General features: G+C 48.5%; 1 protein-coding gene across 3 annotated transcripts in view; it reads left to right on the top strand.

Annotated features, from left to right (window-relative positions):
• Positions 1-5,644: 5,644 nt before the first annotated feature.
• The window catches only part of INTS1 (integrator complex subunit 1), a 62,403-nt gene continuing 43,659 nt past the window's right edge, over positions 5,645-24,388 (top strand). For 2 of the 3 annotated variants that reach the window (XM_073648115.1, XM_073648113.1), the window contains exons 1-14: positions 5,645-5,800; positions 6,103-6,170; positions 7,453-7,743; positions 7,886-8,082; positions 9,780-9,917; positions 11,725-11,884; positions 12,182-12,287; positions 13,069-13,255; positions 13,527-13,672; positions 14,981-15,122; positions 15,594-15,770; positions 23,046-23,154; positions 23,459-23,579; positions 23,834-23,911. In XM_073648115.1, coding sequence (XP_073504216.1) covers positions 6,113-6,170; positions 7,453-7,743; positions 7,886-8,082; positions 9,780-9,917; positions 11,725-11,884; positions 12,182-12,287; positions 13,069-13,255; positions 13,527-13,672; positions 14,981-15,122; positions 15,594-15,770; positions 23,046-23,154; positions 23,459-23,579; positions 23,834-23,911 — 1,910 coding nt within the window. In that variant the 5' untranslated portion in view covers positions 5,645-5,800; positions 6,103-6,112. Of the gene's footprint in view, positions 5,829-6,102; positions 6,171-7,452; positions 7,744-7,885; positions 8,083-9,779; positions 9,918-11,724; positions 11,885-12,181; positions 12,288-13,068; positions 13,256-13,526; positions 13,673-14,980; positions 15,123-15,593; positions 15,771-23,045; positions 23,155-23,458; positions 23,580-23,833; positions 23,912-24,388 lie in introns of all 3 variants that reach the window. The other variant, XM_073648114.1, reaches the window with a different exon arrangement.

The following is a 24,388-nucleotide window of genomic DNA, read 5'->3' as shown; positions in this document are numbered from 1 at the left end:
CGTCCTTGTAAACACTCTTGCTCCTCCGGCCACGGTGCAACTTGTGACCAGGAAAAGCGCGACAGTCTCTTTAAGAAAAACAACAGTTTACTATAAAACCGGTAGGGGGCGCCTTAGGAAGCGCAACTATATACAATAGGAATATGGCCGCTCTCAGTCCCCGGCCAGGTAATGGGAATAGGGACACACGGGTTAACAGTTCACTCTTGTCCCAACGGGGACTTATTTAAAGCAGCAACAGTTCACTGTACCCCGACAGGTAACTATTTACAGTCTCTTTACCGTACTTTAACGACGGCGTCCTCCTGCTCCTTCTTTGTCTTCAGACCCGTCCGGGTCCTCTTGCTCCTCCTCACACCGCAGTTCCTCCTCCGTCAGGCGATGCACATGGAGGGCGTAGGGTCCTTTGGCACATTTGTGCCGGTTGAACGTGACCTCGTCCCCTACGTACAGGTCACGACCTCTGTGTCCCTCCGGCAGATGGGACTCCACGTCTCTTCTGGTTACAAAGACGTCGCCGGGGGTATGATGGTCTTTTATGAAGCCCCACCCATGCTGCAGGTTGAATTTAATCACAGTCCCGGTGGTACGGGGACCATGAGCTGCACGGGGGTTCCTCCTGGTCCGGCTCTTCTGCCCTGCGCTCTGTTCCTGCAGCCGCTGCTCACGGATCCGCCTCTCTTTCCGCTCTTGCTCGAAGGCTGCCAACTGCTGGCGGCAGCACTCCACTCGCTCTGCTGCAGCTGCCCGCGTTTCTTGAGTGAACCCCATGAGGTCTCCTCCGGTGGGGTCCCACTCGAATTGTGCTTCTTCTAGCGGGAGCGGGGTTCTCCTGACGGGCTTCGGAGCCGGAATCAGGGGCTCGCACAGGGGCCTTGCTCTTTGGAGTTCCAGTTGGTAGTACTCCTGGGGCCATACAAAGGGCTGCCCATCCGGGCACGTGTGCTGGGCAAATAGATCTTCGCCCAGGTGCGGCACTCGAGATGTTGAGGGCGCGTTGATGGTAGCGGCGCCCGGATTGACCAGGCCTTGCGACCAGGCCTGGGGTACCCTGAACGTAAAGGGCACCGTAAGGACGGCGGCGCCCGGGGGTACTCGGCCCTGCGACCAGGCCGGTGGCTCCGCGGAGGTAGGGGGCGCTGTTGGAATTGCGGCGCCCGGAGGTACTAGACCTTGCAACCAGGCCGATGGTATTTCCTGTTTGGTCGCGCTCAGGGTCGAGGCGTGTGACGTCACAGGGGTCGCGGCCGCAGCTTCTACTTGAGGCCTAGTCTGGCACAGTGACGATGCAGCGACGGGCACGGCAGGGGGAATCTCGGGCTCTGCGACGGGGAGCTGGGACAGGTACACGGTTTCTCGGCTCGGGGTAGTGACGTCCCCTTTACCTGCCTCCGTCCGTTCAGCTCCCTCCTCGGCGCCGTCTCCGGCCTTCACTCCTCCTGCACCATCCTCAGAGGCGGTCTGTCTCCTCGTCTCGGGTGGCGTGCTCCGCTGACGGGTTCCGGTCTGCTGGGCCATCTCACGGCTCCACTCCGTCAGCGTGTCTTGCTGCACCTGGGCCATCCTCCGTGCGAGGCCATCCAGCGCGGTCTGTGCACACTCCCGGTCTCGGGGGAGCTGTGCTAGGATCTCCACTAAGCCTAGTGGGGTTGTTGCTTGCAGCAGGCTCCTGACCACTGGGTCGGTGCTGCCTGTCTCTCCCTCCATCTCCGGGTACGGCTTCTCCGGAGTCCTCTCCAGACTTCTTGTCTCCGGGTGCGCTCTCTCCAGACTCCTCCAGGCTGCACCCATCTTCGTTCTTTTGTTCAGTCTCCGCCCACATTGAAGGTGGTCCCGGGGCAACTTTGTGATTGTCAGTTCCAGGGGCAGTTCTCTCACGCTGATGGACATCTCCAGCATCACAGTCTCTGTTGGTGGGCGCGGTTTCCGCTTTTGGCGCCATTCTTCGACCTGGCCCACGATGGGAGGTGGCCTCTTGCCACCCTCTGGCACGCCCATAATGGCGTCCGCTCTTCCAAGGCGGGAAATCTTTGGAACTGGCGGGAATCGTCTCCCAGTGGCGGGAAACTCCATGGATGGCGGGAAAAAGCTGCAAATGGCGGACAACCGGCGGGAAACGACCTGTGATGGGGTCCGTTGGCGGGGACCCTCCGGAACCGGCGGGAGACTTCTTTTTAAGGTAACGGTGAACATTTCTTCAGGCACGCAGTACCCGGTGGTTGCGGGCACGTAATCCTGCCGACTACGCCAAAGTTGACGCGCCCCCTGGGCCAGTGTTGTTTGGGGGGGGATACCCGGAGCCGGATCAGATGGGGGTTGTAGTCTCCGAGTGGTGGTGACCCGGTCCGTGCCCAGGGTGTCAAGCTCAGTGTGTGGCAGTCCTACAGATGTTGCTGGATGTTCTTTAGTGTCGACTACGCCACCCGTTGATTTGCGGTCACTACGGCCGCCGCTGCAGCAGGGTCCGCTGAGGCTGGTGGTGTGTGTGCAGCTCAGGTAGTATAACCCCCAACGGGAGGGGTATAGCCTCAGGGGGTCAGTTGTAGAGGGTGGTGGTTGTGGTGGTGCAGTGAGAGTGGTAATAAGACTCCGAGTCGGGCTGTGCAGTTCAGGGTTTTACTTACTGCTTTTGTGTTGGTCACTCCGGCCTTGAGTGACCGCCCGAGCCGCGCTGCGTCCACCAGGTCCTGGACTCGGCCAACCCCCAGGTGATTCTGGAGCGTGGTCCTGAGCTCCCTTTCTGACTTGTCCTTCTCTCTGGCCTTCCCCACCAGGGATCCACCTAAGTCCGGCTCCCTCGGGCCTCTTGTTGGTAAAACCCTTGTCTCTGGGTTCCCTGACCCTATTCACGGTTTGCCTTCCGGGTGGATTTAGTGGGTGGTCGTGGCAGATCCTGCCCACGACCTCCGGTCTCTGGCTAAGGATTAGGGCCCTCCACCAGCTTGGGATCCGGTACCCTTGTGCCAACTCTTCACCCTCTGGTCTAATTTTGGGTTCTTGGAGTTCCCTCTTCTCCCCCTCTGGGTCCTTCCTTCTCCTCTCTCTTGGCCTTGGAGCTGGCTGAGCTGCTCTGCTTCTCTGACTCAACTCTGACAGACTGACCCTGATCTAAGATGGTGCCCACCTTATATACTCCCTCTATGTGTGAGCTCAGGTGACCAGCACCCAATGAGCTCCTAGCATTACCCAGACTGCTCCCCCTATCTGCCCCTACACTACTGGGATGTTCCACCCCCCTCCCACTCCAGCCAGGGACAGACACTGTCGTACCTGCACATTTCTCTAGTGGGAGTACCATTGGTCTGTCCCCCGGAAATGGGATGTGTGTAGTGCATGCAGCCTACTGAGCTCAGTTCCACACTCCATCCTTACCCGGGAGTGGAATACCACACCTCTGGCTTGAGGTGTAATACCCCTGTAGCAGCCGAATCCTCAGGGTGCTACACAAGTCCCCTATGAGGACTAAAAAAAGTGAAAATTAAAATTTTAGAAATTAAAAAAAACAAACAACAAAATTTTAATCACTCAGCTTTTCCCCATTTAATAATAAAGAAAAAATAAAAATATAAAAAAGCATATTCTGTACTGCAGCATCCGTAAGAGTCAGATCTATGAAAATATAATATTATTTACCTCATTCAGTAAATGCTGTACAGGAAAAAATTGCAACACCAAAATTGGTGGCTGCATCTCCCCAGAAAAAAATTTAAGAAAAAGCTATCAAAATGTTGCATGTGCCCCCCAAAAATGGTACTAATAAAATATCCACTCGCCACACAAAAGAACAGACCCTCACACAGCCCCAGCGACAGATAAAAAACTTAAGGGTCTTAGAAAACAGACACAAAACACTTTTTTTTATTTTAAAGTCAAGAATTTTTTTTAAGCCTTGTACTAAAATAATAATATAAAATAATAAAAAGTTCAAGTTTGGCAAGACTGTAATCGCACTGGAGAATCATGTGACCATTTATTGCAAAATCAGCAACGTAAAAAGAAAACCCAAAAAACAATGAAGAAATTAATTTTTTTTTAATTATTTCAACCCATTTGGATTTTTTTCCTGTTTCTCAATACATTGTATGATATAATGAATGGAGTCATTCATAACTACAGCTCGTCCCTCAAAAAGAGAACAAATAAGTCCTCATCTGGTTTTTGACAGAAAAAAAAAATTATGAGCCTTGGGGGGAAAAATTAAAATATAACAATGAAAATTTTCTGCGTCCTTAAGAGGTTACATCCTGAACTGTCCTTATGATTTAGGATCCCTACCTCACACCCAAAACTTTATTCAAGCCCAAATCCACAGAGGAAACCAGGAGGGATATCAGGAGCTCTCTTCACTGCTGCTGTTGATTTTTTTTGGAGGCAGAGCGAATCAGGAGTGGTACCCAGGTGACGCGCGTCCCCCCCCTCAGGTACCCGGATGACGCGCGCCCCCCCCTCTCAGGTCCCCGGATGACGCACGCCCCCCCCTCTCAGGTCCCCGGATGACGCGCACACCCCCTCAGGTCCCCAGATGACACGCGTCCCCCCCCCCTCAGATCCCCGGATGACACGCACCCTCCCTCAGGTCCCCGGATGACGCGCACCCTCCCTCAGGTCCCCGGATGACGCGCACCCTCCCTCAGGTCCCCGGATGACGCGCACCCTCCCTCAGGTTCCCGGATGACGCGCGTCCCCCCCATGTCCCCGGATGACGCGCACCCTCCCTCAGGTCCCCGGATGACGCCCGTCCCCCCCTCAGGTCCCCGGATGACGCGCGTCCCCCCCCCTCAGGTCCCCGGATGACGCCCGTCCCCCCCTCAGGTCCCCGGATGACGCGCGTCCCCCCCCCTCAGGTCCCCGGATGACGCGCGTCCCCCCCATGTCCCCGGATGACGCGCACACCCCCTCAGGTCCCCGGATGACGCGCACACCCCCTCAGGTCCCCGGATGACGCGCGTCCCCCCCATGTCCCCGGATGACGCACACACCCCCTCAGGTCCCTGGATGATGTGCACACCCCCTCAGGTCCCCGGATGACGCGCATCCCCCCCCCCCTCAAGTCACCGGATGATGAGCGCCCGCCCGCCCCCCCTCAGGTCCCCGGATGACGCGCGTCCCCCCCTCAGGTCCCCGGATGACGCGCACACCCCCTCAGGTCCCCGGATGACGCGCACACCCCCTCAGGTCCCCGGATGACGCGCGTCCCCCCCCATGTCCCCGGATGACGCGCACACCCCCTCAGGTCCCTGGATGATGTGCACACCCCCTCAGGTCCCCGGATGACGCGCATCCCCCCCCCCCCTCAAGTCACCGGATGATGAGCGCCCGCCCCCCCCATGTCCCCGGATGACGAGCACACCCCCTCAGGTCTCCGGAATGCCCTGCATCCTGCAAGACTACAACTCCCTGAAGCCCTGCAACCAGCAAGCCTAGAACTCCCAGAATGCCCTGCAACCAGCAAGACTACAACTCCCAGAATGCCCTGCAACCTGCAAAAAAAAAAAAACAACACTCCCCTCGTGCCTCTCATCTGCCTGCCGGGAGTCGCACCTCAGGCTATTTCATTCTGTTGCTCTGATGAGCAGTACAAGGTTTTAAAAGGAAAATCACGCCCCGCCCTTTCTCATACACAGCCAATGACAGCGGTTCCCTGCTCCAGAGGCGTCTGCGCGTCTCCCTGACGTCACCCGGACGCAGCACCCGGAAGTAGAGGGTTGTTGGGCTGAGAAGAGCCGGGGCCGCGGCTGCAGGCAGAAGATAACGGCGGAGCGGTTCCCGGGAGCAGCGCGGCTTCTTATACCGCAGTGTGGTGTGTACAGCGCTTATGCTTCCTCATGGTATTTATTATATGTTGTTTTGAGATGAAGCTAGTTTGTCTCATCCCTGCGAGTTGTGTATTGTGTGAGGGCGCTATTCACACAGCACTGCGCACCTCGAAATGCCGCAGATTGACTGCACAGCAGCGACATGAAGCCGTGTATGCGGGAGAGGCCACAGCTCTGCTGTGAATTAACCCTTTTCTCACAGTTAATATTTATCCCCTTAAACTATCTCAGTCTCGCGTTCTCATACATTTATACTCATTGTGCTTTTATTCTTTTTTTCCCATAGTGTGAACACGATGAATCGCGCCAAAGCCACCGCAGTGCGCCGGCCGAGCGCCGCCGGAAAGTCCTCAGGTATCTCATGTTGTCAGGAGCTTGTTAGAGGTGATGTGGTTTTTAGGTAATTGCCGCAGGTAAAGATTCAAGGCACAATGCCGTCTCCGACATTTTGTTACTATGGGACCTGCGTTTGTCTCCAGAACAGGGGTCCGCCGACTCCCCCCATCCCACCAGTTGTGGTAGATGCACTTGCTTGGCTTTTTTCAGAAATCTCCTAGAAGTGCTTAAAGAGATTAATTTACAGGGGGCAAACATACAGCTTGAGAAGGGGTTGTCCCTTCCCAAGCTGTATGTTTGCCCCCTGTAAATTAATAACACTTTTATACTCCCCTCCAGAGCCAGCGCAGTTCCAGCGTTGTCTCTCCCAGGTATGGCGTGACATTGTCATGCAATCCCTGCTTCAATCACTGGTTTTTCACTTTCCCTGCCTTTGGCTGTCTCGCATACCTCCGGATGCTTGCTCACGTCTTACAGATGTATGTGATTATTTTTTTTTTTTCGAAGGTGAGGATAGTGAAGCGGCAGCTAAATAGGGGTGGGGATCTCGTGACATACCAATATCACGCAATCTCCAGGAGAGCCAGTGTCGACACCACTGGAACAACGGCCGCATCAGAGATGATGTTAGGTGTTATTATTCTACTGGGGGCAAACATACGTATTGAGAAGGGGTTGTCAAAGTAGTGGACAACCAGTTAACCTCTTAACGACTGACATCGTATATTTACGTAATAGGCAGTTCCCCTGCCTTTGGGGCGGGCTCCGGTGCTGAGCCCGATCAATAGTGTCAATCAAAAGTACAACTTGTCAAACAGAAAAACAAGCCCTCGTATGGCTGTATTGACGGAAAAATAAAAAAGTTATATTTCTTGGAAGAAGGGGAGGAAAGAACAAAAAAACGAAAATCACCCTGGGGGTTAAAAATAAATAAAGAGGCATTGAAGCGCGGCCACCTATTTATTTGTTGCAGGAAGAATTAAGTCAGAAGAAACCCGTTTAGGAGATAGGGGCCGGTCCCAGTGTTAGGACATGTGCCTGTCAGACATTTAGGTCATATTTTGGGGATACCATCTAAACTATATGGCAGCCATAGAGTGCCAGTCATGAGGGGGGGGGGGGGGGGGTGATGAAGCTAGTCCCCCCCCCCCTCCATAACTACTTTGAAAGATGTTTCTTCCAGATTTAAGGTGATCATGTGACCCCATTGTCAGCTTTCACATAGGGTATAGTTAACCCGGAAGCGTAAATGTTGGTTGTAATTTAGGCTGACATTTATTTGAAACATTTGTGTTTGCAGGTCATCCACCTCCAGGGGATTTCATTGCTCTGGGCACCAAGGGGCAAACCAGCGACTCCAAAGCCCCCCCCAATCTGATGAAGCCAGCTGCTCCTGGATTGACCTCGGAAAGGAAGCGTGAAGCCTCGTCTGCTTTGGCCAGCACTTCAGCACTGACTGGACTCACAAAACGCCCGAAACTTTCTTCCACCCCACCTTTAAGTGCTTTGGGGCGTTTGGCTGAAGCGGCAGTGGCCGAGAAGAGGGCCATCTCCCCGTCCATCAAGGAGCCGTCTGTTGTCCCCATCGAAGGTGGTAGTCCTTACCTTCTGTAGGTCAGCCGGCAGGCCGGCCGCATGTTATACGTTTTAACTCTTTAAAGTCTCTTTTTTTTGTCTCACTGCAGAGACTTTAGTTTCTTAGGGGCTAACAATGTGATCTTATTTCCTCGCAGTTGCCCCGGCGTCACTGCTGGACGACGTTGAAGCTTCAGAGCAGGATGGAAATGATGATCGGATCGAAGGAGTGCTCTGCGGAGCAGTAAAGCAGCTGAAGATGAACCGTGCAAAGCCCGACCCAACATTGTACCTGAGTCTGATGTTTTTGGCAAAAATGAAACCTAATATATTTGCAACTGAGGGTGTCATTGAGGTAAGAATTTCACCAGGTATCAAGTAATTTTCCTCCTCTTGTGTTCAGCAAGTCTTATACTTGTAAGGACTAATGTCCCAGGAAAATGAAGGACTTCTCTGCTTGAAGGGTCCTTGGGGGGTTCTTCTATTGCTGACTGGATGAGAAGGATCTTCTGATATTCCAAAATATACATACACATTTTATTCTTGCCTGCAGCAGCTAATCAAAACCATATAATTTGCTGCTTTTTATAAAATGGATAAACCATACTGCTCCTGTTATTCAGCCTTAAGTATATTTTAAGCATAGATTTACTTAATTCAACCACACACACACACACACACACACACACACACACACACACACACACACACACACACACACACACACACACACACACACACACACACACACTATGACGTACCACGGCCCCCCCACACACAGTATGACGTACCACGGCCCCTCCCACACACACACACACACACAGTATGACGTACCACGGCCCCTCCCACACACACACACACACACACACAGTATGACGTACCACGGCCCCTCCCCCCCCCCCCCCACACACACACAGTATGACGTACCACGGCCCCTCCCCCCCCCCCCCCCACACACACACACACAGTATGACGTACCACGGCCCCTCCCACACACACACACACACACACACACAGTATGACGTACCACGGCCCCTCCCACACACACACACACACACACACACAGTATGACGTACCACGGCCCCTCCCACACACACACACACACACACACACACACACACACACACACTATGACGTACCACGGCCCCTCCCACACACACACACACACACACACACACACACACACACACACACACACACACTATGACGTACCACGGCCCCTCACACACACACACACACACACACACACACAGTATGATGTACCACGGCCCCCCCACACACACACAGTATGACGTACCACGGCCCCCCCACACAGTATGACGTACCACGGCCCCCCCACACACACACAGTATGACGTACCATGGTCCACACACACACACAGTATGACGTACCATGGTACACACACACACACACACACACACACACACACACACACACACACACACACACACACACACACACACAGTATGACGTACCACGGCCCCCCCCCCTCTCACACACACACACAGTATGACGTACCACGGCCCCTCCCACACACAGTATGACGTACCACGGCCCCCCCCCCACACACAGTATGACGTACCACGGGCCTCCCCACACAGTATGACGTACCACGGCCCCCCCACACACAGTATGACGTACCACGGCCCCCCCCACACACAGTATGACGTACCACGGCCCCCCCCCCCCACACAGTATGACGTACCACGGGCCTCCCCACACAGTATGACGTACCACGGCCCCCCCACACACAGTATGACGTACCACGGCCCCCCCCACACACAGTATGACATACCACGGGCCTCCCCACACAGTATGACGTACCACGGCCCCCCCCCACACAGTATGACGTACCACGGCCCCCCCACACACACAGTATGACGTACCACGACCCCCCACACACAGTATGACGTACCACGGCCCACCTTTTTTTTTCTATTTTATTTTACAACAATCCTTTTCCTCTGGCCACATTTAAAAAATGAGATGGAAAACCCCTTTAATTTTAAGGTTGTAGTAAAAAAAAGGTACTGACAAAGTAATGTCCTGCAGGCCCTGTGCAGCCTACTGCGACGAGACGCCTCCATAAACTTTAAAGCCAAAGGAAACAGCCTGGTGTCGGTGCTGGCGTGTAACCTGCTCATGGCGGCATACGAAGAGGATGAAAACTGGCCAGAGATTTTTGTCAAGGTGAGAGGGCTACGTATGTGCAGAAAGTATATGGACCGGGGTTATTCCTTTTAAATAGGACTGTGGCTAAAAATGGGGGGGAAGGATCGGGCAAGTGGTAAAACCGATTGTGCCGAGGGAGATATAATTGTGTGTAATTGTATGCGGCTGCCCCTCCCTGCAGTGTATACAGTGAAGGAAATAAGTTGATCCCTTGCTGTTTTTGTTAGTGTGCCTATTGACAAAGACTTGAACAGTCTATAATTTTAAGGGTAGGTTATTTGTACCATTAAGAGATAGAATCTAAAAAAAAAAATCAAGAAAATCACCTTGTATAAATTAGATAAAATTATTTGCATTTTGCAGTGAGAAATAAGTATTTGATCCCTCTGGCAAACAACACTTAATACTTGGTGGCAAAACCCTTGTTGGTAAGCACAGCAGTCAGGCGTTGTTTGTAGTTGATGATGAGGTTTGCGCACATGTCAGGAGGAGTTTTGGTCCACTCCTCTTTGCAGATCATCTCTAAATCATTCAGATTTTGAGGCTGTCGCTTGGCAACTCGGAGCTTCAACTCCCTCCATAAGTTTTCTATGGGATTAAGGTCTGGAGACTGGCTAGGCCACTCCATGACCTTTCTGTGCTTCTTTTTAAGCCACTCCTTTGCTGCCTTGGCTGAATGTTTAGGGTCATTGTCTTGCTGGAAGACCCAGCCATGACCCATTTTTAATGTCCTAGCGGAGGGAAGGAGGTTGTCACTCAGGATTTTACGGTACATGGCTCTATCCATTCTCCCATTGATGCATTGAAGTAGTCCTGTGCCCTTAGGAGAGAAAAACCCCCAAAACATTATGTTTCCACCCCCATGCTTGACAGTGGGGACGGTGTTCTTTGGGTCATAGGCAGCATTTCTCTTCCTCCAAACACGGCGAGTTGAGTTAATGCTAAAGAGCTCAATTTTTGTCTCATCTGACCACAGCACCGTCTCCCAATAACTCACAGAATCATCCAGGTGTTCATTGGCAAACTTCAGACGGGCCTGCACATGTGCCTTCTTGAGCAGGGGGACCTTGCGGGCACTGCAGGCTTTTATACCTTTAAGGCGTAATGTGTTATCAATGGTTTTCTTGGTGACTGTGGCCCCAGCTGCCTTGAGATCATTAACAAGTTGTAGTTTTAGGCTGATCTCTCACCTTCCTCATGATCAAGGATACCCCACGAGGTGAGATTTTGCATGGTGTCCCAGATTGATGTCGATTGACAGTCATTTTGTATTTCTTCCATTTTCTTACTATTGTACCAACAGTTGTCTCCTTCTCACCCAGCGTCTTACTTGTGGTTTTGTAGCCCATTCCAGCTTTGTGCAGGTCTATGATCTTGTCCCTGACATCCTTAGAAAGCTCTTTGGTCTTGCCCATGTTGTAGAGGTTAGAGTCTGACTGATTAACTGAGTCTGTGGACAGGAGTCTTTTATACAGGTGACTATGTAAGACCGCTGTCTTTAATGCAGGTAACGAGTTGATTAGGAGTGTCTAACTGGTCTGTAGGAGCCAGAACTCATAATGGTTTGTAGGGGATCAAATACTTATTTCTCACTGCAAAATGCAAATAAATTTATCTAATTTATACAATGTGATTTTCTTGATTCTACCCTTAAAATAATAGACTGTTCATGTCTTTGACAGTGGGCAAATTTACAAAAACAGCAAGGGATCAAATACTTATTTCTCCCACTGTATGTATAGATATAGATATAGATATAGATATATATATATAGATATATAGATAGCTGCTTTGTGGTTTCAGCACATTTCTTGCTACCTCTTAGGTGTACATAGAAGACTCCTTAGGAGAAAGGATTTGGGTGGACAGCCCTCACTGTAAAACCTTCGTGGACAACATTCAGACTGCGTTCTGCACCAAGATGCCTCCAAAGAACATGGGTTTGCAAGGAGACACCGGGCGAATAGCCGGGGACCTGAGTGCTGGTACTAACTCTATAATTTATACGCTAATTAATTTACATATCTGCTACTTTAAGGGGGTGGTCCAGCCCTGCTCAAATCTGCTTTGGAGGCGTGTGGTGCCGATAAGACCCCATATCCCTGCTGAGACACGTGTGTGAACCACTCTTGTGGATTGTCTCGGCAGGTATGAGGGTCGTAATCTCATCGGCACCACTTGCCACCAATGAGTAATTAAACGGTGCTAGAAAATCCCTTTAATGATTTTCTTTTTTGTGTGATGCTACTGAATGAAAAATATCTCTTGTTTCTTCATTGCAGGCAACAGCCCTCACCCGTCCATGACGGAGGAGGAGGACAGTCAGACAGAACTGCTCATTGCAGAGGAAAAGCTGAGTCCAGAGCAGGAAGGACAGTTAATGCCGCGGTATGTTATCTTACTGTACATCCTATATGCCAGAACCCGTACATTCAGTCTGGCTGGGCGAGATGTCTCAGTTATACCCAGACTACCGGTGCCCCTCCCTACCCCTTCTTATACAGTCTCCTGCCCGAGTTACAGGGATAGGCAACCAGAGAGTCACGAGAACTGCCGAAATCATTAACGTTCTGAAGATTTACTGAGATAAAGTGTTTGCAACCACAGAGCCCCTTTTATAGGGAATCAGCAGATTCCAAACCACAGGTAACATCAATCAGACACTGGTGCACGTCACTGCATAGAAAAGACGGCTGGGGTCCATAGCCAGAGATGAGACTAGTCCCTGGTGGCGTCTCCCTACCACCCCACCACGCCAGCTGACTGGACAGTCTTTCCCTATGTGTATAGATAAAGGAATAGGGATGAGCGGATCTGTGAAAGAACGAGTTTGGAGTGAACTGTACCTGAACTTTAACCAGAACCCGGACTCCATTGAAATACAGAACATGGAGGGGACGGCGCACATAACACTGATATGATCCCAGCCCTAAGCGTCAGTGATAAAGATGCAGTGTGGACGGAGTGGTTAGAACTCAGTTGTATTTCCATTTTCCTTACTTTTAGCTGCTGATTCCCTTTGCAAACAGAATTTCCATGGTGGATAGTCTAAAGTGATTGGGGGTTCAGAGCAATCCTGTGTTGTCTTTTCTACTTGCTCCCGACTGCAAGAAGTGCAATAAGTGTAAGTTCACTGATGACTTTTTTTCTATTTATGCTTGTTCCCCAGCTATGAAGATTTGGCAGACGGTGTGGAGGAGTATGTCTTGGATATGTTACGAGATCAGCTGAACCGCCGGCAGCCCATGGATAACGTCTCCAGAAATCTCCTACGTTTGCTTACTGCAACGTGTGGATATAAAGAAGTGCGACTTATGGCCGTGCAGAGACTGGAGATGTGGCTGCAAAACCCAAAGGTACTCGCAGAGCTTATCAGCTGATATGGAGGCGAAACCCCTTAATAATTACCCTTGAGAGGGTTATCTGTGGGTTCCAGCAGAAGTGTAGTTATCTTTTCCAACCACCCTTTGCCTGTTGACCCCACGTGATCACATCACTATATGAACGTGCACTAACAATGCGAGGCCCTCATCTTAATTTCCAAATATTTAATAGCTGCTGAATGTATACAAAGAATAGATATCGGGTGATACTAATACTGTTCTCACGTCTTTTGCAAATACCCAGCTGACCCGGCCGGCCCAGGACCTGCTGATGTCTGTCTGCATGAACTGTAACACACAGGGCTCTGAGGACATGGAAGTGATTTCTAACCTGATTAAAATCCGACTGAAGCCCAAGGTTCTCCTCAATCATTACATGCTGTCTGTGCGGTGAGTCCGGATCTAGGACCTATGAATGATTGGCTTGTGGTGAAGACTGTTCCTTCTGTTCTTCTAAGTGTCAAGTGAGGCTTATTCTCTACAGTGCTGAGGTTTATCTCATTGATAGCACAGGTCTGAAGATTTTACATGCGATCTTTAGTTGCGTCTTTGGACCTAGGGAAGATCCCTCTCCAGTGGCCGTACGAGACACATATCTTCACATTCCTAAAACAAAGTCCCACCAGCAAACCATTTCATGTTGCTTCTCTCCACATCAGGGGAGAAGCACCATGAGGGGCAGAAGGACTTCAGTGAAGACCCTGGGGACTGTCACGAATCCAACGGGGAGAACTGACAACAAAGCCAAAGAAGTTGGCGATGGGATTGTGAAGATGTACTTTGCTTATGTCCACCAGAGAGAGGAACTCCTATAACTCCAGAGACACAATGACAGATCACAGGGATTACATGCAAATTCTTCTGAATTATCCGTGTTCCCCAATGTATTAAATAAGAAAAGGGATTTTACAGTCAGTACAAAAGTCCAATTCTGTCAGAATGGGGGAAGAAACTTGTCACTTTTACTAAATGTTATTTTTTTTCTATTAAAGTTGCCTACAAGTCATGCTAATGCCACAATTTTAAAACAAAGTGTGGGCATCATATGCTTATTCCTTATGACCTGAGAAAATTGATAAAAGGGATTTTCCTAATATTGAAAGTTGTAGGATAAGGGATAACTTCCAACCAGAGACCCCCACTGATCCTGAGAACTGGGCTTTACAGGGCTCCGTCTAAATGGTGCAGATGTCAAGCATGTGCACCACCGCTCTATTCTTATGGGACTGCTGGAAATAGCCGACAAGCACTGTTCTCTGCCAGGTCCGGCAGTCCCATAAATGGTGAATGCTTGCCCTCCCGTCCTTTCAGGTGGGGCTCTGCAGAGGTGGCTAGGGGTTCCTGCAGACTCCTGCAATCAGTAAGTAATCGAACCTTCAGTCTTGGAATACAGTCAGGTATTGTACAGATGTATAAGCCCAGCACTTGTAGTGCACAATGCCCTTAACATAGGCCGCCTATGTTATTTGTATAGTTCCGCCATCCAGACTCTTTGTAATTAAATGGACGTCCCTCTGCTACTCGTGTAGAGCTGCGTGACTCCCTGTTATCTGTGGAGCACTCGAACAATGCGCGCTAGCACTTGGATAATGCTCGCCAGCACTTGGACAGTACGCGCCAGCACTTTATTTGATGTAATAGTATCGGTGATTTGCTTTGGTAATAACCTCACTGTATTTTTTTTTTTTTTTAACACAGGGAGCTTCTGAATGCACACAGAGATAATCTCGGCACAATGGTGAAGTTTGTGATTTTTAACGAGCTGTCAAATGCCAGAAACCCAAATAACATGCAAATCTTGTACACTGTGCTGCAGCACAGCTCCGAGCAGGCCCCAAAGGTAACCATGTGGATTTATTAATCAGTTCAAGACCATTTTCCCCTCTTCATGACCAAGCACATTTTAGTTTTTTTTTTTTTTTTAAATCGTACAAGCGGTTTTAAGAGCGCTAAAATCTTTTCACGTTTGGATATTCAGATAATCTTTGCTTTTTTTCATGGTAAAAATATATATATTTTTTTTCATTTATTTTACACATTGTGCCAACCTCCCCTGTAGAACATCACTTAGACGTCCGAACGTGGGACCCCCCCAGCTATGATACATTAACCTTCTATACTGTGGATTGTTGATATGTTTCTAGTGGTACCCCATGGATCTAGCATATAAAGAAATGGTGTAAAAAAAAAAAAAAAAAAAAAAAAGTTTTCCCAACCAAAATTACTAGAATTCCTTCTAGTTTGTAATCTGCTCTAATTACCACTGTCATTAAGCACAACCCTCATGATGTTTTTTTTTCTCTCTCTTCAGTTTCTAGCTATGGTTTTCCAAGATTTACTTACCAATAAAGATGATTATCTCCGGGCCTCACGAGCTCTGCTCCGAGAAATCATCAAACAGACGAAACATGAAATCAATTTCCAGGCTTTCTGCCTGGGACTGATGCAGGAGAGAAAGGAGACCACGTACACAGAAATGGAGTTTAAGGTGATTGCTATCTACAGATGCGTAGTATTCACACGTTTCTAAATTATATCCATCCAACGGGGCCTGTTGCATTTGAAGAGGGAGTATCTACGGTGAAACGCCCAGTCAGACTTCAATCTGTTACTGGAATTGGGGGTCTCTTCCTTCTCCCCACTGCAATCAGGACTGTCAATGGAGCGGCAGTCAGACCTGCGCGGCCCATTTTTATTCATTGTCTATAGGGCTGAGCACTGTTCTTGCTGCTCAGCCATCACTCTTTCCTCACTATGATCATGCAGTGAAGAGGAGTGGGACCCGGGACCCCCTTTATAATGATTGGTAGAAGTCCCAGACTAACACCAGATAAGTGTTCATGGTGGGAAAACCCCACTAAATTGTCAGATTATCTGGATATGAGGACATATGAGAAACACAGCGAAGTCTGGTCATGGACTGTTCTTTTCGTGTCGGGCTGGTGGATACTTTAAATGCAGCATATTTAGCATAGGTGGATACTATGGTATTCGGGGAGAAGTATCTAATACAAAGGAAAGTAGAGGAGTTGCCCACAGCAGCCAATTATTTGCTTCTCAAATTTTGCAAATGACCCCTAATAATAGAGCTGGCAGCTATTGGTATCTGCACCACTTTTACTTTGCACCATTTTATTTTACTGTGCTTGTTAAGGTTTCTCTATCGCTTCATTGGGTGACATGGGTAACTGGGTGTGTGCTGCTACCACTAGGCAAACACTCAGATTGGCTCCTCCTCGGCAGGGTACAGCCATCAACTGGTAGGAAGCTAATCAGTTTTAGCTTAGTGTCAGTAGGAGGCAGACACGGGTCTTTCACAGACCTATCTCTACCTTTAGGTTTTGTTGTCTTCTTTGTTGTTCCCTTTTTTCTTTCAGATTCTACTGGAAGGGAAACAAAGTGGAATATGTCACGAAATCACTCCACACAGAGATGGAGAGCACAGTGTAGAGTATGTCACACTGTATGCTCTCCAGTCTATCCGGCAGGACCCTAACCCGTAATGCATGAAGAGCGTTCAGTTGACCAGGAGGACAGTCTCTCTCCCCGAAACCGCAAGCAGATTTGGCATCTGTTCCTGGTTTTGAATGTGATTCGGACATAGATTCTGACCAGGCTTCTATATTGAGAAAAATGGTTGATAGCCTGATCCTAGCCATCGACCAAACCCTGAATGTCAAGGACGTGGATTCTTCACCCTCTGAGCAGTCAGTCTCCTTTATGCGGGTCAAGCAAGTCCCTAAGGTCTTCGCCAGCCATAAGGAATTTGAGGGCGTCCTAACAGAAGAGTGGGGACACCCAGACAAGCAGTACAAGAGAAGGAAGCGCCAGGATATTCTTTATACCTTCCACTCCACCCTTACCTAAAGTTGGACTTAATCCCTTACTGTGGATCCTCAGATCCACCAAAACTGTCCTCCCTCTATCCGATGAGGCTTCTCTCAATGACTCCAACAATAGACACGTCACATCCCAGGCCAAATCGGCCTTTGGGTCGACAGGCTTAGCCTTGTGCCCTTCCTTTGCTGCCACATAGGTGTCAAAGTTGGTGTCTGCCTGGGTTAAACAATTTCGGCAGGGTATTCTTGCGGGGGTTCCGTCCCAACGACCTCGCTGACCAAATTGCCCAGGCCAGGAAATACCTTCTCTCGGCATCCCTGGACGCTGCCTCCTGCTCCTCTCAGGCTTCCAGCAACCTGGTTCCCATTCGCAGGGTCATTTGGCTCTAAGCTTGGCATGTGGATTCAGAATCTAAGAAGTCCCTCACCAATCTTCCCTTTCAGGGTTCCCGTTTGTTTGGATACAAAGTGGATCAAGTGATAATGGAGGTCACTGGAGGAAAGAGCTCTCTCCTCCCTTAACCCAGGCAAAGATGACCTCCCTTCAGACAAAGAACTGTACTTTTTTGTCCTTTTTCTCGTGGTAAAGCTCGAACAGTCAAGACAAGCCACTTGCACCTCAAGAAAGGAAGCGAGCCTCTTTCAAACCCACTCCCTCCTGACAACCGTGCAGTACCCATGGCAGATCCTCCAGGAACAGGTCCAAGAGATTCTCCTCCTCCTGACAGGTTGCTCCCACCTGGGAATCCTCTCCGGGTGAGTGGAAGTCTCCTCCTCTTTCCGGACAAAAGACTCGCCGTGGTCAACAGTGTCTGGGTCAGAGCGGTAGTCTCTTGGGGATACAAAATTAGAATTCTCTTCTCTGCTCCACTATGTCTTCTTAGAGTCCCACCCAAGAGATCCCTCACTCGTCCCAGATTTCTTTAATGGTTTCTCATCTCTCCTTCAAAGGGGCTTAATTATTCCAGTTCCATGGGAGCACTTCACGGGTTTCTAATTCAATCTATTTGTGGTTCCCAAGAAAGATGGCTCTGTCCGACCCATCTTGGATCTCAAGCTACTGAACAAGCTGGTTTGTCTACGTGATATCCTCCATGGAACCCCAGGAATTCTGTTGTCCGATACACATTCAGGACGCCTATCGCCATGTCCCAATCTTCATAGGACATCAGAGGTTTCTACGCTTTGCAGTTCTCTACTTGCACTTCCAGTTCGTAGTCCTATGCTTCAGGTTGTCCACTGCCGTTAGAGTATTCACAAAGATCATGGCAGCGACAATAGCTGATCCTGCAGGCCAGGGGGATCCTAGTCATTCCTTACCTGGAATGATATCTTCATTATGGCCCCGACTTTCTCATCAGTGCAAGAGAGTATTCAGATCACTCTCTACACTTTCTTGCCTCGGATGGATTGTCAACAATCCAAAGTCGTCTCTAGTTCTCTCTCAGCGACTAGTCTCCCTAGTTATGCTCTTCGACATGAGGTGAGCAAAAGTTTTTCTTCCCAAAGAGAAGACTTCTGCCCTACACGTTGACATTCACTCCTTACAACATTCTCGCTGCCTGTGCTTTGGCATGGCCGTCATGGGCAGGATGATAGCTGACACATAGGCAATCCCTTTCACCCAGTTTCATTCCAGACCTTTACAGCTAGATACTAGTGGGACAGAACCGTTCCATTCCTGGATCGAGTTGCCCTCCTTCCTCCTAGAGCGAAGCAATCCCTGACTTGGTGGCTGTTGTCCCCCCTTGTCCACTTCTGTCGGTCCTTCCTACCGGTCCATTGGCAGGTTGTCACAATATACGCCAAACTGCTTAGCTGGGGAGCCGTCTTTCGCAACCTAACAGTCCAGAGTCGATGGAATGCACAGGAATCTTTCCTATCCATCAACATTCTCAAGATCAGTGCCATTTTCCTGCCTCTCCGCCATTGGCAGGACTGCCTGTCTGAACTTCCACTGTGCATCCAATTGGACAACGTATGGTAGTAGCATACATCAAACACCAGGGAGGGACCCAAAGTCATCTAGCCATGGCTGAAGTCTCTCAAATTTTTCCCTGGGCAGAGTACAGAGTCATAACAATATCTTCAGTGCACATAACTGGGATGGACACCAAGGCCGCCGACTTTCTCAGTCGCAAGGGTCTGGCCGCAGGAGAATGGTCTCTTCACCCATCCGTATTCGACAAGATCTGCCTTCATCAACCTGATGGCATCTAGACTGAACAAGGTCCCCCTAGTTGTCTCCAGGTCACGCAATTTGTTCAGACGCCATGGTGATTTCCCCAGTCCCAATTTGCAGTTCCATACCTCTTCCTTCCGCTCCCTCTTCTCTCCAGGCTGATCAAAAAGATCAAAGCGGAAGGCGTACCTGTAATTCTCATAGCTCTGGAATGGCTCAGAAGATGCTGGTACACGGAGATAGTCAATCTGCTCACAGACTGCCAGACTTGCTTTCCCAGGGTCCCCTCTTTCACCAGAATTCACGGTCTCTCAATTTAACGGTATGGTTATTGCCGCTGCAGTTTTGAGAGCCTCCGGTTTCTCTGAGCAGGTCATCCAAACCGTAATAAAGGCTCAGAATCCTTCCCGGATCTACCATTGCACCTGGAAAGCTTTGAGTCCAACCACACTGCCCCCATGTCCTTCTCTCTTCCCTCCCTCTTGGCCTTTTTGCAGTCGTGCCTAGAGTTTTTTTTTGGCTCAAGGGTCAGGTTTCTGCTCTGTCCATCCTTTTTCAGAAGAATCTGGCCCTCCCATTCTCAAATTAGGACCTTCCTCCAGGGCGTGGCCCACTTGGTCCCTCCATACCGTCCCCCAGGTGAACCCATAGGACCTTAACATGGTTCTGGACGTCCACCAGCATTCCCCTTTTGAGCTTCTTCGAAAGGTCTCGCTGCTCCTTCTCTCCTGGAATGTGTCTCTTCTGGTAGCCATCTCGTCCATCAGATGAGTTTCAGAACTGGCAGCCCTCTCTTGTTTTTCCCTATTCCTCATTCTTTACCAAGATAAGGTCATGTTGCGCCAAGTTCCTTCATTCCTTCCTAAGATAATGTCTTCCTTTCATCTAAACGAGGAAATTATGCTTCCTTTTTTCTGTCTGTTCCACTCGCCCTCCTATCCTCTGGAACGGTCTCTAAACAAACTGGACCTCGTCAGAGCGATTCTCGTCTATCTCTCTGGGACAGTCCCCTTCCAATGTGCCGATTCTCTTTTCATCATCCCTGAGAGTGCTTATAAGGGCTTTCCTGCCTCAAAAGCTACTATCGCTTGTTGGATCTGGTCTGCTATTCTTGAAGCGTATCGGACGAAGAACAAAACACCTACCGCCAGGGTCACAGCCAACTGCACCCTGTCAGTGGGAGCCTCGTGGGCCGTTCGTCAGCATGCCTCCACTTTGTAGGCCTGCAAGGCGGCTACCAGGTGTTCAGCCCACACGTTTTCCAAGTTTTACAAAGTTCATACATCTTGGCAGATGCCAGCTTTGCTAGGAGGATCTTGCAATCCGCAGTTCTTTTGGCCTTCGACCTGAAGGAAATAAGTTCAGTTGTTTTTTACTTTCTGGTCTCTTTATCTTCCTTTTTCCCACCCTTGGGACTGCTTTTGGACATCCCATGGTTACCTTTGTCCCCCAATGAAGTGATTGAGAAAAGTCCATTTTGGGTAATCGCCTTAAAATTTTTCTCTGAGCCTTCATTAAGGGACACAGCACCCGCCCTTTGTGGTTGTGACTTTTAGGCTTTACATGTTGCTTCTCCTATGGCTTTCTCAGTAACTGGCTTCTCACCAGCAGTATATACCCACCAACTGGCACAAAGCTGATCTTTGTTTTTGCATAGTGTTAGCAGCACACACCCATGGTTACCTGTGTCCTCCATTAAAGGCTCCGAGAAAGAGATGTTACGGTGAGTACCCAAAATCCTCTTTTTTTGCCCTTAGTTTAGCACCTACAGTACAGACCAAAAGTTTGGACACACCTTCTCATTTAAAGGTTTTTCTGTATTTCCATGACTATGAAAATTGCTCATTCACACTGAAGGCATCAAAACTATGAATTAACACATGTGGAATTATATACTTAACAAAAAAGTGTGAAACAACTGAAAATATGTCTTATATTCTAGGTTCTTCAAAGTAGCCACCTTTTGCTTTGATGACTGCTTTGCACACTCTTGGCATTCTCTTGATGAGCTTCAAGAGGTAGTCACCGGAATTATTCTTCCAACAATCTTGAAGGAGCTCCCAGAGATGCTTAGCACTTGTTGGCCCTTTTGCTTTCACTCTGCGGTCCAGCTCACCCAAACCATCGTGATTGGGTTCAGGTCTGGTGACTGTGGAGGCCAGGTCATCTGGCGTAGCACCCCATCACTCTCCTTCTTGGTCAAATAGCCCTTACACAGCCTGGAGTTGTGTTTGGGGTCATTGTCCTGTTGAAAAATAAATGATGGTCCAACTAAACTCAAACCGGATGGAATAGCATGCCGCTGCAAGATGCTGTGGTAGCCATGCTGGTTCAGTATGCCTTCAATTTTGAATAAATCCCCAACAGTGTCACCTGCAAAGCACCCCCACCCCATCACACCTCCTCCTCCATGCTTCACGTTGGGAACCAGACATGTAGAGTCCATCCGTTCACCTTTTTTGCGTCGCACAAAGACACGGTGGTTGGAACCAAAGATCTCAAATTTGGACTCATCAGACCAAAGCACAGATTTACACTGGTCTAATGTCCATTCCTTCTGTTCTTTAGCCCAAACAAGTCTCTTCTGCTTGTTGCCTGTTCTTAGCTGCGGTTTCCAGGCAGCTATTTTACCATAAAGGCCTGCTGCACAAAGTCTCCTCTTAACAGTTGTTGAAGAGATGTGTCTGCTGCTAGAATTCTGTGTGGCATTGACCTGGTCTCTAATCTGAGACGCTGTTAACCTGCGATTTTTGAGGCTGGTGACTCGGATAAACTTATCCTCAGAAGCAGAGGTGACTCTTGGTCTTCCTTTCCTGGGGTGGTCCTCATATGAGCTAGTTTCTTTGTAGCGCTTGATGGTTTTTGCAACTGCACTTGGGGACACTTTCAAAGTTTGCCCAATTTTTCGCACTGACTGACCTTCATTTCTTAAAGTAATGATGGCCACTCGTTTTTCTTTACTTAGCTGCTTTTTTTCTTGCCATAATACAAATTCTAACAGTCTATTCAGTAGGACTATCAGCTGTGTGTCCACCAGACTTCTGCACAACACAACTGATGGTCCCAACCCCATTTATAAGGCAAGAAATCCCACTTACTAAACCTGACAGGGCACACCTGTGAAGTGAAGACCATTTCCGGTGACTACCTCTTGAAGCTCATCAAGAGAATGCCAAGAGTGTGCAAAGCAGTCATCAAAGCAAAAGGTGGCTACTTTGAAGAACCTAGAATATAAGACATATTTTCAGTTGTTTCACACTTTTTTGTTAAGTATATAATTCCACATGTGATAATTCATAGTTTTGATGCCTTCAGTGTGAATATACAATTTTCAAAGTCATGAAAATACAGAAAAAATCTTTAAATGAGAAGGTGTGTCCAAACTTTTGGTCTGTACTGTATGTTGGGAATGGTCCCAGCGTACATGCTAAATATTTCCATAACACTTATTACCAGACTGATGCGAAAAACAGTGCCCATAGAGTTGATTCATTTCTTAGCATGGGAACCTTTAAAGGGGAATTTCCATCTTAAGTGATGGCATATCGCTTGGATATGGATATATCCTCCAGGACCACCATCTGATCCTGAGAATGAAGGGGCTACTCCAGCACTTCGTCCCCTATAGTTTTTTTTCTTGCACGTTGTGCCTGACTTCGATTACTGTGCCGGGTCAGGGGGTTTCTATCTCAGGATTATGGTATTCTGACATTCCTCTTTTTTTTGTTTTTTCTTTTTAAAGGAACGTTTCGTGATCCATATAACGGATCTGCTCGCTGTGTCCATGATGTTGGGGATTACCGTTCAGGTGAAGGAGGCAGGCATTGCATGGGACAAAGGAGAGAAAAAGAGTGAGTGACAAAAAAAAACGTCAGTGTTAGGCCGGATTCACACACACTTGTCCATGATTTCCTTATCGACCAGGGGTCTTTGGACCAAACTCAAAAGCCTTATAGAAATACATAAGGCTGTTGAGTTCTGATTTGGAGACCCGTTGCCGGTCTGGAAATCACAGGCTGTGAAACTCGAGTCTAGTCGGCCAAATAGTATTTTTATTTTTTTTTTTTTATATAAATATTTTGTGTACTCCTCACTTTCCTCATTCTTGCTGTGTATATTCTGATTTGTTTTGTGATTTTTATTACATTTTTATAGGTTTGGAGATCCTGCGTTCATTTCAGAACCAAATTGCGGCAATTCAGCGGGATGCGGTGTGGTGGCTTCACACTGTGGTGCCGTCTATCAGCAAGCTCTCAACTAAAGATTACGTGCACTGGTAATGTTTCCATCAGTCTGTGATTTAAAAGGGTTGCCTATTTTTTTTTTTTCTATGCTAGTATTGGATATTATGATTAGTTTTGCTGCCGAGACCCCAGTGATCTGTTGAAATTTCTTATTGATTTAGGCAAAAAGTGTTCACTTTTTCTGCGGTGCCCCTACAGGCGAAATTAGGGATTTAACACTGATTTCAGGTGTCTCTCTTCCTTTTTTTTCATCTCTTTTCTTATTTCTTTCCATTTCCTTTTGCAGCTTGCACAAAGTCCTCTTCACTGAGCAACCAGAAACTTATTACAAATGGGACAACTGGCCACCAGAAAGTGACCGCAAGTAAGTGATGGAGGATTGCAGTCTACATTTCCATCACCCAAAGCCCAAAAATACACTGAGTGCACTTTATACACTATTTTTTCTATTATATGATCTCCCTTTTTGTAGCATAATTTGCTTTAGCGAAATTATAATGTAATATAAGAAAAAAAACAAAACATCCACATGTAGCCAAAAGGTTGAGTGGACAAAAAAAAGTAATCAATTACTGTTATGGGAGTTTTCTTTGCAGATTTCACTCCTTCATTGTATAGGGGTGAAATCTGCAGTGAATCCACATTAAAATCAGTGATAGAAATAAAGATAATTCCAGTAAGATCTTCCCTTTTAAAGGGTTATTCCCATTTTATATGGCTATTGTCCTTGTAAATACAAACAATTTAGCATTTTATTGCTAATTAAAATGGTCAGCTGTTCTTGAGATATTAACACTTTTTTTATTTAAATCTTGTCGTCTTGGAAGCCGACCACTGCTGC

Source organism: Phyllobates terribilis, unplaced genomic scaffold (assembly GCF_046119375.1).
Source record: "Phyllobates terribilis strain yellow unplaced genomic scaffold, ASM4611937v1 Scaffold_9__5_contigs__length_417890890, whole genome shotgun sequence".
Lineage (NCBI taxonomy): Eukaryota > Metazoa > Chordata > Amphibia > Anura > Dendrobatidae > Phyllobates > Phyllobates terribilis.
Note: the sequence above shows the minus strand (reverse complement) of the source record. Positions and strands in the feature narration are given on the sequence as shown.